The sequence below is a fragment of the Polypterus senegalus genome, chromosome 17 (assembly GCF_016835505.1).
Source record: "Polypterus senegalus isolate Bchr_013 chromosome 17, ASM1683550v1, whole genome shotgun sequence".
Classification (NCBI taxonomy): domain Eukaryota; kingdom Metazoa; phylum Chordata; class Cladistia; order Polypteriformes; family Polypteridae; genus Polypterus; species Polypterus senegalus.
The window spans coordinates 82,202,899-82,217,171 of record NC_053170.1 but is presented as its reverse complement, the minus strand read 5'-3'; the positions used below and the strand labels follow the sequence as shown (position 1 = coordinate 82,217,171).

The following is a 14,273-nucleotide window of genomic DNA, read 5'->3' as shown; positions in this document are numbered from 1 at the left end:
AGAGCAAAACCAGCAAATGCCAGAGCATACACAAAATCTTGCACCCAACCCCACAATTTCTCCTACTGCACCACCTCTCACTTGTTTTGCACTTTTTCTGTCCAAGTTAAGACCACTTCAGACTTCATATAGAGTGCTTTACTAAGGTTAAATCTTGAAAATATGAACAGTTTTTAATTGGAGACTCAGTACAGAACTATACCACAGGGGCCACACGCACACAAAATAAGTGCATTGTGCATGGGAAAGGTGCTATAAAAATAAAATGTATTATTATTATTATATTGTCAGTATTTGTATTTATTATATAAGGAGAGGTAGTAAAAGTTTGGGGTTGTAGCACAGCAAAGTTCAAAATATATCACCAACATGGTAAGAATCTGAAATAGGAAGATTAGTTGCCAGTCATGAAAGTGATGCTGCTAAGACTGTCCAGAAGAGGGTGCCAGGGTAAGCATGATTAACACTGCAAGTAAAAGGTGCCATCAAAATGGGTAAACACACACACTTGAAGCTTCCATCATTAGCTGCAAGGAACAAACTGCCTTTGCCAAAGTGTCACTACATTGCACACTGATGCAGGAAATGGGGCATGAGAGTGGAAGGTCAGCAATAATAGCAGCAAGGAGATAAAGTGCGGCAAATTCATGAAGCCTCTGGAAATGTCTTTAACCAGGTTAACATAAAATGATCTGTTCACCTAAACAGCAAGCATACCATTTCACACTGCACTTGAAATAACTTCCCCTTTCAGCTTAAACCACTTAAATGACTCACCATGATGTAGACTTTTCAGAATAGCAACGTTTTTAGGATGCACAAAATTGGCATGACACAAATTTAACTGAGCTAAAACATTCAATGAAGGACTTGTCAATCTTTGAGGAAAACTTACACAAGGGTACATCCGTCTCACCATGTCTCTGGGGACGACAGAGCGGTCCTCAAGTTTTAGCTGAAAAACAATGAAAAGAGAGAGAGAAAAACAAAAAAATAGAATTAGTGCTTCCCAAGATTAAGGGCAGGGTAGCAACTTAATAGACAGGAAATGTGGAGACACATTCGTACAGAAACAAAGTGAAAACATCAATAGATACAAAAATAAATAGGAAAAAAAATTGAGACCCGTGATATCAGGAGTGTCATGTTGCAGCTTTTTTAAAACACGTTGCTGGCCCATAACCACTTTACCTTCAGGTTTAAAAGTAACAGTGTTACAGTTGTGAAGCATGCAAAGTTCAACTGCTTTTATTTTGTGCAACTCATTTTATAGATTTTAATTGTCCAATTGAAAAAAAAAATCGCATAACTAGAGTCACAAAATCCATATGTTCCTTATCCATTCATACTGTCAAAACATAAAAAATGTATGTATTTTTTGCTAAAATATTAACGGTTACTTCTTGAAAACTCAGAACTGAATACCAACAGGAAAGATGACCTTCCCACAATACAGTGTGTTTGAACTGAAGATCCACATCTCTCCCTCACTCATTGCTCAAGAGTCCTGTTGTATGAGAACATGAGGGCAACTGTTAAGAAGGATATTAGGGAAGTTAAAAAAGAAACAAGAGAGGAATATAGCAAATCATGTGAAAGATGATCCAAAGAAATTCTTTTCGTATCTACTATATAATAAACCACTAAGATCTGTTTTTGTCCAGTCCATCACAGCAATCTGATTGGTTCATTTGGCTTTGTGACAGGAATAAATGAGGAAGCATAAGTATTTGATACAGGAGGAGCAGAAACAGCACAGTCACCTTCAAAGACAAAGTATAAAACTGGACGGGAGGCGACATAGGCACCTTAAAACTAAATGACAGAGTCTGAGAAGCAGGCTTTGAAGCAATGTGGTCAAGGGAGGACGCAACAGTGCAGAGATAGATAGAAAGATACACACGAATACAGAGGAAAGACGCTGAAGGAACACAAAGGGCAAGAGATAGCAAATATTTTAAATGATTCTATTACTTGTCTTCAACAGGTGCTGTGGCTACTTTTAGAAGTAAAAGAACAGTCAAGGAGGAGGTGAAGTTTATCAGGAATAGTAAAGGAAAATTAAACCAAACTTTAGATAGTTCATAAAAATATATGCCTTAGATGGTTATTTTATGTCTTCTAGATCAGTGTGTCAATAGAATTGAGGGTATTACAGACTTCCACACTTTCATTTTGAAAAATTTAGGCATGTGCAAGTTATCAGAATGTCCTTAAAGAAAGAAATTAACATAGTAATCATGTGAGATCTTTGCAGACCAAGAGCCCAGTGCTTGATTTAGTTGCTAATGATTAATGACATCATGTGTAGGTTGAACCAAAGTGAGGAACTGACACAGAAACAGCTGTAGAGGGGGAAATCAAACTAGGCAAGGGACCATAATACTAAACAGGTAAGGTTAATAATTATGAGTAATTCAGGAACAACAACCAACAGGGAATATACAAGTTAAGCATCCCTTGGATTATGGAATACTTCAGATGCATATACATAATGAGATACTGTATCTTGGGGGCACATGTGAATAAATAGGGAAATGCAGCCAACCCAGCTAAATGATGACTTACACTTACAATTCTTTTTATCAGCTAGCTGTTATTATAACGTGAATTGATGAGACAAACACATTAAACCTAGAAGGTGATGAATATGATGCACAGACTGTAAAGAGCACCAATACTGTGTATTTGCACTGAAGAACCAAGTTCTTTGTCAGTTTACTGTATATTGGCTACTTATTGTCACTTCTCAGGAAACTGGCCAACAGGTCAGGAATATTTCAGTCAAGCTTCACTCTGTCATGCCCACTGCGCAGGAAGACATTTTAAAACAAACAAGGTGCTACATTCACTTTTCATATGGTGTGGGTGTATACACATAAAACACAATATGTTGTTGCCAACAGAAAAAAAGCAATCTGTAGAAGTGTCTGGTGCTACTAACATAATCAGAACACTTTACTAAAACCATATTGCAATAACAGCACCCAGCAAGAATGAAGCTGCTTTTGTTAACTGTAAGCAATGACATTCACTTAACACACAAGTCACCTATGATGTCAGTATGTGTTTTGACTTGCATTTATGTATGCATATTTACAAGATAATTTGCAATATATATATATAAAAGGTACATTGCATAGAAATGTGTGTAAACCAGGTTTTATAAATCCGATTTTTCTTTCTGCACTCATTTTCCTGTTTTTCTGGCGTAGCCTATGCTATTTTAACAGTTGAATCCAAGCAAAGTTTTATAAATGAGACCCCTGGTGTATAATTTTACTCTTGTTGCGTACCACTTTTGTTATTTTTTTTAAAGGGTTCCACACAAAACATTAGATTGAAATTTGAAGATTGAAACTTTGAATCTAACAGGAGGCAGTTTATCTACCAAAAGGCACTGGAGAACAATACATGAAAGACTGTTTGTAGGCAGCACTAAAACACAATGAAAGTTCACTGCAGGTTAGGTAGGGGCTGCATTTCTGCAAACAGAGTTTGTAATCTGTACAAAACTGATGCCCTCCTGACTTCTGAGAAGTACAGACAGTTTCTTTGCTGTCATGTGACACATTAGGAGAGGCATCTGGTAAGTTCCAACTTCAATTTTGCATCATGACAACCATCTCAAACACAGAATGAAAATCATAAAAAATCTGCAGTGAAAAGAGAATGGACAATCCTACAACTGACAATATGGCACCCACAGAGTTCTGATCTCCACATCATTTAGTCAGTCTGGGTTTATAAGACAGACAGCCGAAGTCTGCAGTGAGACTGTTACAAGATAACAACCGGCAACACAAGGACCTTCCGAAACTACATGACAGTGGTCCTAAGTGAAGGCCAAGGGTGGAAACACCCAAACGTTAATTTACGTTTTTTTTTTTTTTGTTTACTGCATTTTGTGGGAATTTTACTGATTAATAAAAACTATTTATGTTATTTCTGAAAGCAGTTTTCTTCACAAGTGACTGTATTGTACATGCAAAAACGTGGTGTAAAATTGATGTAGGAACACAAGTTAATAATAGCATTTAAGCATCATTTCTTTTACTTTCTTGGGCCACTGAAGTATAACACTTTTAAACTGTACTAGAGTATAACAATTAATCCTAACAAATCTTCCTGAAATTGTTGTGCATCCAATAACTTTCAAAATGCAAATTAAATTAAAGATTTTGAAAAGCCCTTTAATATGACGCGGGACTGACACCTGCCTTGTGCCCAAGCTATCTATTATATGGTCATGAGGTGGAGAAAAAAAAATAAAAAGAAACATGAACAGATTATACATAAAAAAATGTAATAAAGAAAAAATGAAAACAAGCAGAAAGATAAACAAACCACAAGTATATATAAATGTAAATATCATGAAATTCTTAACTCTACTTAGTTTAAGGTCATGGGAAACCAGAGCCTTTTAAATATCATGCTGTTTTTAAATGTTTAACTTTACGTTGCTAAAAAGAGTCAAGAGTTTACTGTGCAATGACAGTGTTCTTACCATTCTGGTAATAAGCAGAAGCAATTAAACTTTAAAAATATTTGATTTTCCTTCTTTAACTCTGGCTTTTCTTATATCTGACGGCACCACAGAGGACATGTCTCTTTCTTTTTAGTAACATTCAAATTCTGGCCGTCTCCTTATCAAACTCACTCTCCTGAATATTCTTCCATCTAGCTATTAATCTTTCTCTCCATCTTTCTCCTCACCATTCCTTGTCTAATATGCCCCACTATCTCCTTCCACCATATTGTTTCACCTTTATGCCAAGAGATCCCAAAGTGGTCGATCTGAACTTTCTAGGGGTCGATAGTTTCAATAAATAAATTAGGGGGTCGAAGACAGCAAAAATAGACCCCCTACTACTGCTATTTGCTTCCTCTTGGAAATGTCATTAGCAGACATGGTTTATCTTTTCATTGCTATGCTGATGACACTCAGCTTTACCTCAGGACTACCCCACCTCCTCTACTGCTCCTCTGCCAATATCTACATTGACTACCTGCCTGGAGGAGATAGAGGCGTGGAAGAGGCTCAATTTTCTTCAGCTAAACAGATCCAAAACAGAAGCCATCTTAGCTGGTACAGCACAACATCTCTGCTCTTCTACCATCACCAGTATCTCTTTCGCTGGCCAAAACATTCCCCCTTTCCACATCTGTCACCAATTTGGGTGTTAAAATAGACCCTCAACTCACCTTTGACGCCCACATCAAACCTCTGTAAGTCCTCCTTCTACCACCTCAAGAATATCGCTAAACTCCGACCAACTCTCACCCTGGAAGATGCAGAGAAGCTCGTCCATGCCTTTGTCTCCTCCAGGCTGGATTACTGTAATGCGCTCCTCATCGGGATTCCTGGTAAGAGTATTCAGAGACTCCAGTATATTCATAATTGCTCTGCCAGGATCCTGATGAGGGTTTGAAAGCATGATCATATCACTCCAGTCCTGAAAACCCATCACTGGCTCCCTGTTCCACTCAGAATTGAGTTCAAGGTCGTTCTCCTCACCCATCAGTGCATCTATGGACATGCCCCCCTTTACTTACAGGAACTCCTTACCCCTCATACCTCCTCACGCACTCTCCGCTCTGTACACACTAACACTCTCCAAGTCCCTAGAACCAAGCTTCGCAGTATGGGTGACAGGGCTTTTTCATCTGTGGCGCCGAGACTGTGGAACACCTTCCCTGACTACCTGACAGCCCCACAGTCAACTGATGTTTTTAAACGGAATCTAAAAACTCATCTTTTTAGAAAGATATTTTGTTAAAGTATACATAGATTTTCTTGTTTTATTATTTTTGTATTTACTCTGTAGCACTTTGAGATTTCTAAAATATGAAGTGCAATATAAATAAAATTTATTATCATTATTATTATTGTTGTTACTTCAAAATATCTAGGATTCCAACAGGTACCTAATTAAGAAGTAAAAAAAAAACACTTTTTTGATAAAAACACATTACATACCAAACTTGTGGACGAAAAGGTAAAATGTGTCATTAAAAGAGTCACACGTAAGAATACATGAAAATACATGTAGCACAAACATGTCTGTGCATTGTCTTATTGAACGTATCAAAGTAAGTGCGGACATGAAAAACCGTTGTATGTCCGCAGTTGCTCGTAGTGGGCCGAGACGATGGATATTCGATATTAGCAGAATCTATCAGTCTTGTACGGTCATCTTTTTATAAAACACTATAAATTGGTTTGTTTGATGTGACATGTACTTATTTGTAATTTGAACTTTGAATATAATTATTTATTGAGGAGCAGTACTACGAAAAAGAAAATCAGAGGACACAGTTTATTTATTCGAGTTTGAACAAAAATCTTCTGTTTCAAGTAAGTACATAATTTGTTTTGTTTTTTTTAATCACAGGGGCTATTGAAATTGTTAGTTTTTATTTCTTCAGATAATAATATGACTGAACCAAAAAAGAAATGCAGACAGTACAGCTTGGACTATTTGTACTTATTTTGAATTTACATATTTATTTCATAAATGTCAAAAATGTAAAAAAAAAAACTCTGCTTGTATTTTTTTGCTTTCATTTTTGTTAGTGCAGGTTTTGATATTAAATGTTGCACAAGATAATGCCATATTCCATAGTCCTTTAAACTTTTTCAATCATTAATTACAAGTGATTAAAATGAAAAATGTTGATATCTAGTGAAATATTTAATATCGAGTACTGTACAAATGCATCAATTTGAGTAAGTAAAGTAAATGACTAGGGGGCTGATGGTTTTAAAAGGTTTTGGTAAAGGGGTCTGTGGCTGAAAATAGTTTAGGAACTCTTGCTTTAAGCCCTTCCTAGTGCCCCTACTTTCTATTTACTTCCATTTTATTTAACTCACATTTTCATCCTTTGAAAATAGCATCAGCACAATGCATACAATCATGCAGATACAGGTCAAGGTCAATTTCAACTCTGTGATAATTGTTGGTGCCAGATAGGCTGGTTTGAGTATTTCTGTAGCTGATGGAATTTCCACATACAACAGTCTCCCGAATTGACTCATAAGGTTGTAAAAAACAAAACAAAAAATCCAGTGAGCAGCGATTTTATGGACAGAAATGCCTTGCTGATGACAGAAGTCAGAGGAGAATGGCCAGACTGGTTCCAGCTGACAGAAAGGTAAAGGTAATTCAGATAACTAATCTGTACAGCAGTGGTGAGAAGAAAAGCATCTCAGAACACACAACACATTGAACCTTAAGCTACAACAGCAGAAGCTGAGGCTGCACTGGGTAAAGGCTCAGCTGAAGACTGGAAAAAAATAGCCTGGTCTGATAAATTTTGATTTCTGTTGAGACAAACAGATGGTAGAGACGGAATTTAGTGCCAACAGCACAAATCCAAGCACCCAAACTGCCATGTATCAACAGTCCTGGAGGTTGGTGGAGGTGTAATGCAATGGGGAATGTTTTCTTGGGCCTATTATTATCAATCAATTAGTGCTTGTCTGCCACGGCCTATTGGGGTATTGTTGCTGACCACGTGCATCCCTCCATGGCCACAATTTACACATGTACTAATGGCTACTATCAGCATAACAACGCACCAAGTCTCAAGTTGTCTCAAACTAGGTTCACGAACATGACAATATGTTGAGTCTGCTTTAGTGGCCTTCCCAGTCGCCACATCTGAATTGAACTGACAATCTATGAGATATGTTAGAAGAGGAGATTCATAGCACAAATGTACAGCTGAAAAATCTGCAGATATTGTGTGATATCTTTTCAACATGGACCAGACTTTCATAGAAATCTACTGGAATCCATGCCACGAAGAACTGAGGCTGTTTTGAGAGCAAGTCCCTAACCAGTATTAGTATATTGTTCATAAGAATTTTGAGTAGCAGGAGCAGCTCTGGCAACAGCCTGAAAAGAAGTTCAGAAGAGATCAGCCAAGTGTGCTCCAAATGCATATCCTAATATGTCAGGTTAAGGGAATTAAATCTTACTTTTACACACAGCATGTTATATGGGGCTTCTACAGGTGTCCAAGATTCTCAGAAACATTGATACAGTTGTAGTGCATTCAAGATGAAAGAGGGGAAGCACTTTTTTTTCTTTTTGCGAAAAGGGCTGTGAAAATCTGAAACAAACTACTGAGTCGTGTAGTTGATGAAGAGGCTTTGACAACTTTAAAAAAGCACCCAGAGGAGATATTGCAACAACTTTGCAATTACTTACACAAATAAGTTTTCTCTTATTAGTCAAACTTCTGTTTATTGCAATTTACTCAAACCTACTTAAATCAGTTCTGGGTTTGGAGGATTGAAGCCTATCCTGGCAGCCTTTTGGCATCAGGATAACCCAGTGTCTGGACAGGGCACTGGCCTGTCACAATGCCTACTCATGAATACGTCAACACTTATATGGGGTCAATGCAAAAAAAGAAGTTACAAAATAAACTAGAACATTCAGTGGGTGCCCATTTCCTCAGCAAAAAAAAGTAACACATAACAGCATTTGCCTTTAACTGTAAATTCTTTGCCATGTTGGTCAGTGTGATGGTACCACCTTTCTAATCTAATCTATAAAGATGAATGTTTGTTTGTCTGGTATGCAAATACACAACATCCACCAGAGTTTGCACAGATTACCCATTTGCTCCTAAGAACGCTGCAGGCTATGTCTTCGTTCTGAAATGTTTCCCCCAGGGAGCTTTGGTGCTTTATTAGGGAAGTGGTGCCAGGAAGCATTTTTGAGACTTGGCACAGGTATGGTAAGTTGCTCCACATGATGAGTTTAGTTTGGCTTGAGGGCAAAATTAACCCCCTAGGGAATTTACTTAGTGAGCATTCCTGCACTTTATTTTACCAGGCCAGTGCCGTCTACCGCTGCTAGTATAGAAATATTGTTTAAGGTGACACTTTTAAATGTAAAGATTATTTTATTGGTAATATTGTGACGCAGTTTAATGTGTAACAGGTGACAAGGAAGGGGATGTGGCCCCCTTGCTGCCAAAGCCATAATAATCACTCTAATTAATGGAGTTATTCACACTTTCATCCATTTTCTAACCTGCTCATCTATTTTAACTGGTGCCAGGGCTTATCCTTTAGCTCAACTGACTGTGACTTTTTGCATTTTTGTTGTTTCTGGGGAGGCAACAGCAACCCTGCACCTGCTTTGGGGACATGAGAGTGTGAAGTATTGCCTCAGTTACATTCTTAAACACATATTAATACTTTACACTGTACTTACTGCCAAACACACTGAAACTATGATCTACGTCTGCTTTAGCACGAGGCATGGTGCTGAAATCTCACTAAGACCTTCAATTTCAAAGCTGTGCTATGGATGATACATATGAAGAATCCACTGCATCCACTTAACAGGATCATCTCCAGACAGAGGAGTAGCTTCAGTGAGTGACAGACTTTTGTCACTGTCCTGTTCCACTGACAGACTGAGGAGATCGTTCCTCCCCCACACTATGCGACTCTTCAATTCCACCCGGGGGGAGTAAATGCGAACATTAATTTTATTTTAATTCTTTTAATTTTTATTACTATTTAATTTAATATTGTTTCTTTGTGTCAGTATACTGCTGCTGGATTATGTGAATTTCCCCTTGGGATTAATAAAGTATCTATCTATCTATAGTTTAGTATTCAACCCATTGGAAGTGAATAACAGTATTTACATGTGGGGCCGAGTTTGAAGATTGCTGTACTAATTAAATTATGATTAGTCTTCTTGTGCATACTCTTAATAAACATGAATGAAAATATTTAGTGACTGTATTTATCATGAACTTCCACTTCATGTTTACAGCTATTTGTACTACAACCTAACAGATGATGTGGTAGATTTCCATTATGTTTCTCTTTTAATATGTTGTCCTTTGTGACTGGAGCACCTCTGTGTGCCACCCTAACGTAGAACAAAGAACCCCCACAGCTAAATCTGTTATCAAATAAGTCACTTTTTATACCACACAAACACACACAGGATTTTGGGGGGGGGGACAGTGACAGAACACAAAGTATCCACTTAATAAATAGAAAGAAAACTATAAGTACACAAGTTTTAGACTCTGTCTTTAATGTGGGATAGCTTCTCCAACTGATTACCATCCAGAAATAGAGCTCTCCAAGCACAAAAATCACATTTTCTCTCTCATTCTTTATGCATAAAAAACATTCCTGCAAGATAAGCCTTTGACACAATGGATATCTTGACTCTACACTCAAATTGCAGCTTCATGTCCTGTTCCAGCACAACGTTTGGAGTATTCCCAGGTTCATGACTGTGCCTAGAAAGACCTGTGGTCATCCTTGTAGTGTTTTGCAAGGTATTCCTTCACTACTGATGCCAATTCCCCAAGCTTCCTTCTGTTTTTGTAACTCTACATGTTCTTCATAACATAGCCAAGAATGTCCTCTGAAGACTGCTGCAAGTCTCAAAATGCTGTCTAGCACTAGTCTTTAAAAATCAATATGTATGCTGCACTGACAATACAATGACAAAATGCAGTGCCTATAAAAAATATTCACCTCTTAGAAGTTTTCACATTTTAATTTTATACAATATTGAATCACAGCAGATTTGCTTTTTTTTTTGATCCGCAGAAAAAGATCCTTTACTATCACAGTAATAACAGATCTCTGCCAAGTGGTCAAACTTAATTACAAATGTAACATACAAAACAACTGAATAAAAAAATATTCACCTCTACCAATGTGACAATAAAATCATAACTGGTGTGGCCAACTGGTTTTAGAAGTCACAGATTAAAGTAAATGGAATTCACCTCTCTTTAGTTTCCTTTGATTGTAGAATAAATGCACTGATTGTGAAAGGTCCAACTTGAGTGAATCAGTATGGTGGCCTAACCTACACACTGAAGACAAAAGACACTCCAAGAAACTCAGCAAACAGGGGATTAAAAAGCACAAGTCAGGGAATGGAGACAAGAAAATATCTAAGTCACTGAATACCCCTTGGAGCCCAGAGAAATCAATCATTAAGAAATGGAAAGGGTATGGTACAGGATACAGCAGGCCATTCGCAAAAACTTAATGATCATGCACGAAGACAAAGAGTGAGGGAGGCCACCAAGAGACTTATGAGAACTGTGCAGAAATTACAAGCTACAGTGGGAAAGATTGGAGAGACTGCAGACAACAACTGTTGCTCAGGTTCTTCACTAGTCACAGCTTTATAAGACAGTGGCAATTAGAAAGGTGCTGTTTTGACAAAAAAAACAAGACATCTCAGCTTGAGTTTGCCAGAAGGTATGTGAAGTCAGCATGGAGAAGGTTCTCTAATAGGATGAGACTGAAATTTAAGTTTTTGGCTACCAGACTAAACGCCACATTTGAACATGCCACATTACTAAAAACATACCATTTCCACCATGAAGCATGGTGGTGGCAGAATCAGGCTTTGGGGAAGATTCTCTGCAGCAGGCCCTGGAAGTTCTGTGAGAGTAAAATAAATCCTTAAGGAAAATCTGATGTAGCCTGCAAGAAAGCTATGCTTTGAGAGAAGATTTAATTTCCAGGAAGACTAGGACACCAAGCATTAAGCCAAAGCTGATAAATACAACAATGTTAATGTCCTGGCTTGGCAGAGTGTATGTGAGAATATGTGGCAGGACTTGGCAAAGGCTGTTCACTGACAATTTTCATGCAACCTGACAGAGCTTGAGCAGTTTTGTAAAACAGAATGGGTCAACAGTCCAGATGAGGAAAGCTGATAGAGACCTGTGCACACAAACACAGGACTGTTGGGGCTGAAAAGGTGCATCTACTGAATACTAACTTAAAGGGAGTAAACTTACCATATATGATCAATTATTTTGTCTTTTATATTAGTTAATAATGTAGATTGGTTCTCACTTTGATATTAGAAAATCTTTTTCTCTTGATTACTTTGAAAAAAGACTAATTAAACCCACTGTGATTTCGACGTTGTAAAATAATCAAATGTGAAAGCTTCCAAGGGGGTGAATGCTTTCTATAGACGCTGTAAAAGAAAACAAAACCAGTCAAACTACCATAGGCTTGGTGATCTGAACTACTGCACATTCAGGCAAAAATGGGAATGGGACAACACATGTGCACTCTTTCCCTGACAGTAAAATACTGTATTTAACAATGCAGGATAAATGAGGCCAGTAAACTTTAGTAGTACCACACTTACCTGATGTATTTGCTATATTACAGATGACATCATTTTCCATCATTAATAAAGAGATCCTTTAACACTAGACACAGCTATTGTGCCGTACAGAGGAGAAATATATGTGTCATAAAAAAGGGATAATCAATTTTCTACATAGCTTTTTTTTTTTTTTTTTTAAAAATGCTACATTTATTTGTGGATTAAATGAACAAAAATAATTAAGAGTAACACTAAAATACTTCTATACCGAAGTCTAAAAAATTAAATAAACCTTCATTGTGTTCGACAAAACCAACAAACATTGGGACACTTGCATTTCTAAAGGTTCATCTTTTAATAATCAATCCTGGCTATCACTTTAAATAGCTACACTTTACCCACAAAGTGGGCCTCATCTCTGATCCACCCCACCACCTCATGTTCTCCCCGTTTTTCTGAAGTTTTCTAACATACATGGAATTCTCCTGATGGCAACTGCTTTCTGGCCATCAGCTTCCCTTAGTGATAACTGTGACGAATTGAGGGTTACAAATGATGACATCTAAAGAATGGACAAATAGTCCAGGCAGAGGGCATCAAAGGTTTATTAGAAAATGCAATTACAAATACTACATTATGAACACATTTAATTTTATTGTACTCCCTTAAAGCTGCTTGTTGGTGCAGGGGCATACACTCCTGTCTGTGGCCAGTCCAAATCTAAGCCAAGTTTTCTATTCACTTTCCAAATAAAGTGCAGATCAGGTTAACTTGCATCTGTAATCTAGCCAGTATCTGTAGGTGGATACGCGCCTAGCAATGAACTGGCACCAAACCCAAGGCTGGTTTGAGGCTTGTATCTGATAGACAGTGGCTCTTGTGAACTATGAAGTGGACGGACGGATGCACTCAACTATAATAAAAATCTGAACATCATATAAATTTTAACAAAACAAAAAATTGGGTTTCTGTTTGACTTTTCAATGTTTTATTTTTTCATATATGTCTTATTTATATTCTCTAAGGATCGGGAAAAGCAATGCCACAGTTCAGTATATCAATATAAAAATTTCATGCAGCTTTGAAAGAACACTGTCATTCACTGTGCGATCTGTTTGAAGCCACAAATATAAAACCTATGAGAGCTCCTCTTAATTGAAGGACTCAAGTGCTTTTAAATGGGCTCAAGTGTAACTTTACATATCAATTTGTCTAAGTAGCACTTCACAATACTTCAATATTCTCATCAAGAGACAACCCTGAATTTTTAACATATTAAAATCTGCATCTATTCAGATTTAATACAGCAGCAGGAAAGAACAAAAAATACCTATGGAATATATGAGGCCATAGAAATTAGATTTGTATGTTTATGGAAGCAGTAAATTTCAAGTGATTTATGTTTCATTGAAAAGCCAGAACTATTTTAAATGCCCTGGGTGTGATGGTCTTACATGCAGCTTTCACAGGCATTATAACAGAAATAACACCTCTTCTAAATAAACTTGTTAATACTCTTGCAGAGTAAACAATACTTATTACACTGAAACGGAATTACTTCTGCAAGCAAGAGGATGCACACATTCTTGGTAATTAGCATCCAATAAAACTCAAACCATTTTGGCAGAATATTAAAAATCCACATTATTTAATATGTAATGGTAATTTTTTTGTAATCAAATTACTTAATTCAATAAAATACCCACATTTTAGAGACCATGCACCAAGTGTCCTTGCGATCTGACTTTGTAACTTTTATCTTTTTTTTTCTTTTGCAGCTCTCGTTATCCATTGTATGCTTTTTTAGATAACTGATATTTAGAACAATTTTGATAACAACAGGGTACGCAGCCCAATAAAGGTCATTAATTCACTTTTTTTTTTTTAATGAATGACACTCATTTATTCATTACATCAAAAGAAGTAAAATACTATACTCATGCTTTCTCACAATGTTTTCCCTTGCACTGTTTTATTTTTCTTCGTTTATATCGTCAATAAAGGACTTTTTATTTCTAATAGTATCTAATAAAACATGCTGACTTGTATGCAGACATATTTATCTTTATATGCGCTTCTGCTTCAAGAAAACTTCCGATTTCTGTAAGGATGTAGACTTTTAATATCCAACAT

The 14,273-nt window shown here is 37.0% G+C and overlaps 1 protein-coding gene across 2 annotated transcripts in view; it reads right to left on the bottom strand.

The window, feature by feature from the left end:
* Positions 1 to 14,273, bottom strand: part of ube2o (ubiquitin-conjugating enzyme E2O) — a 76,536-nt gene that overhangs the window by 41,483 nt on the left and 20,780 nt on the right. For both annotated transcript variants that reach the window (XM_039739153.1, XM_039739152.1), the window contains exon 2: positions 896 to 955. In XM_039739153.1, the coding sequence (XP_039595087.1) occupies positions 896 to 955 (60 nt within the window). The remainder of the gene's footprint in view (positions 1 to 895; positions 956 to 14,273) is intronic.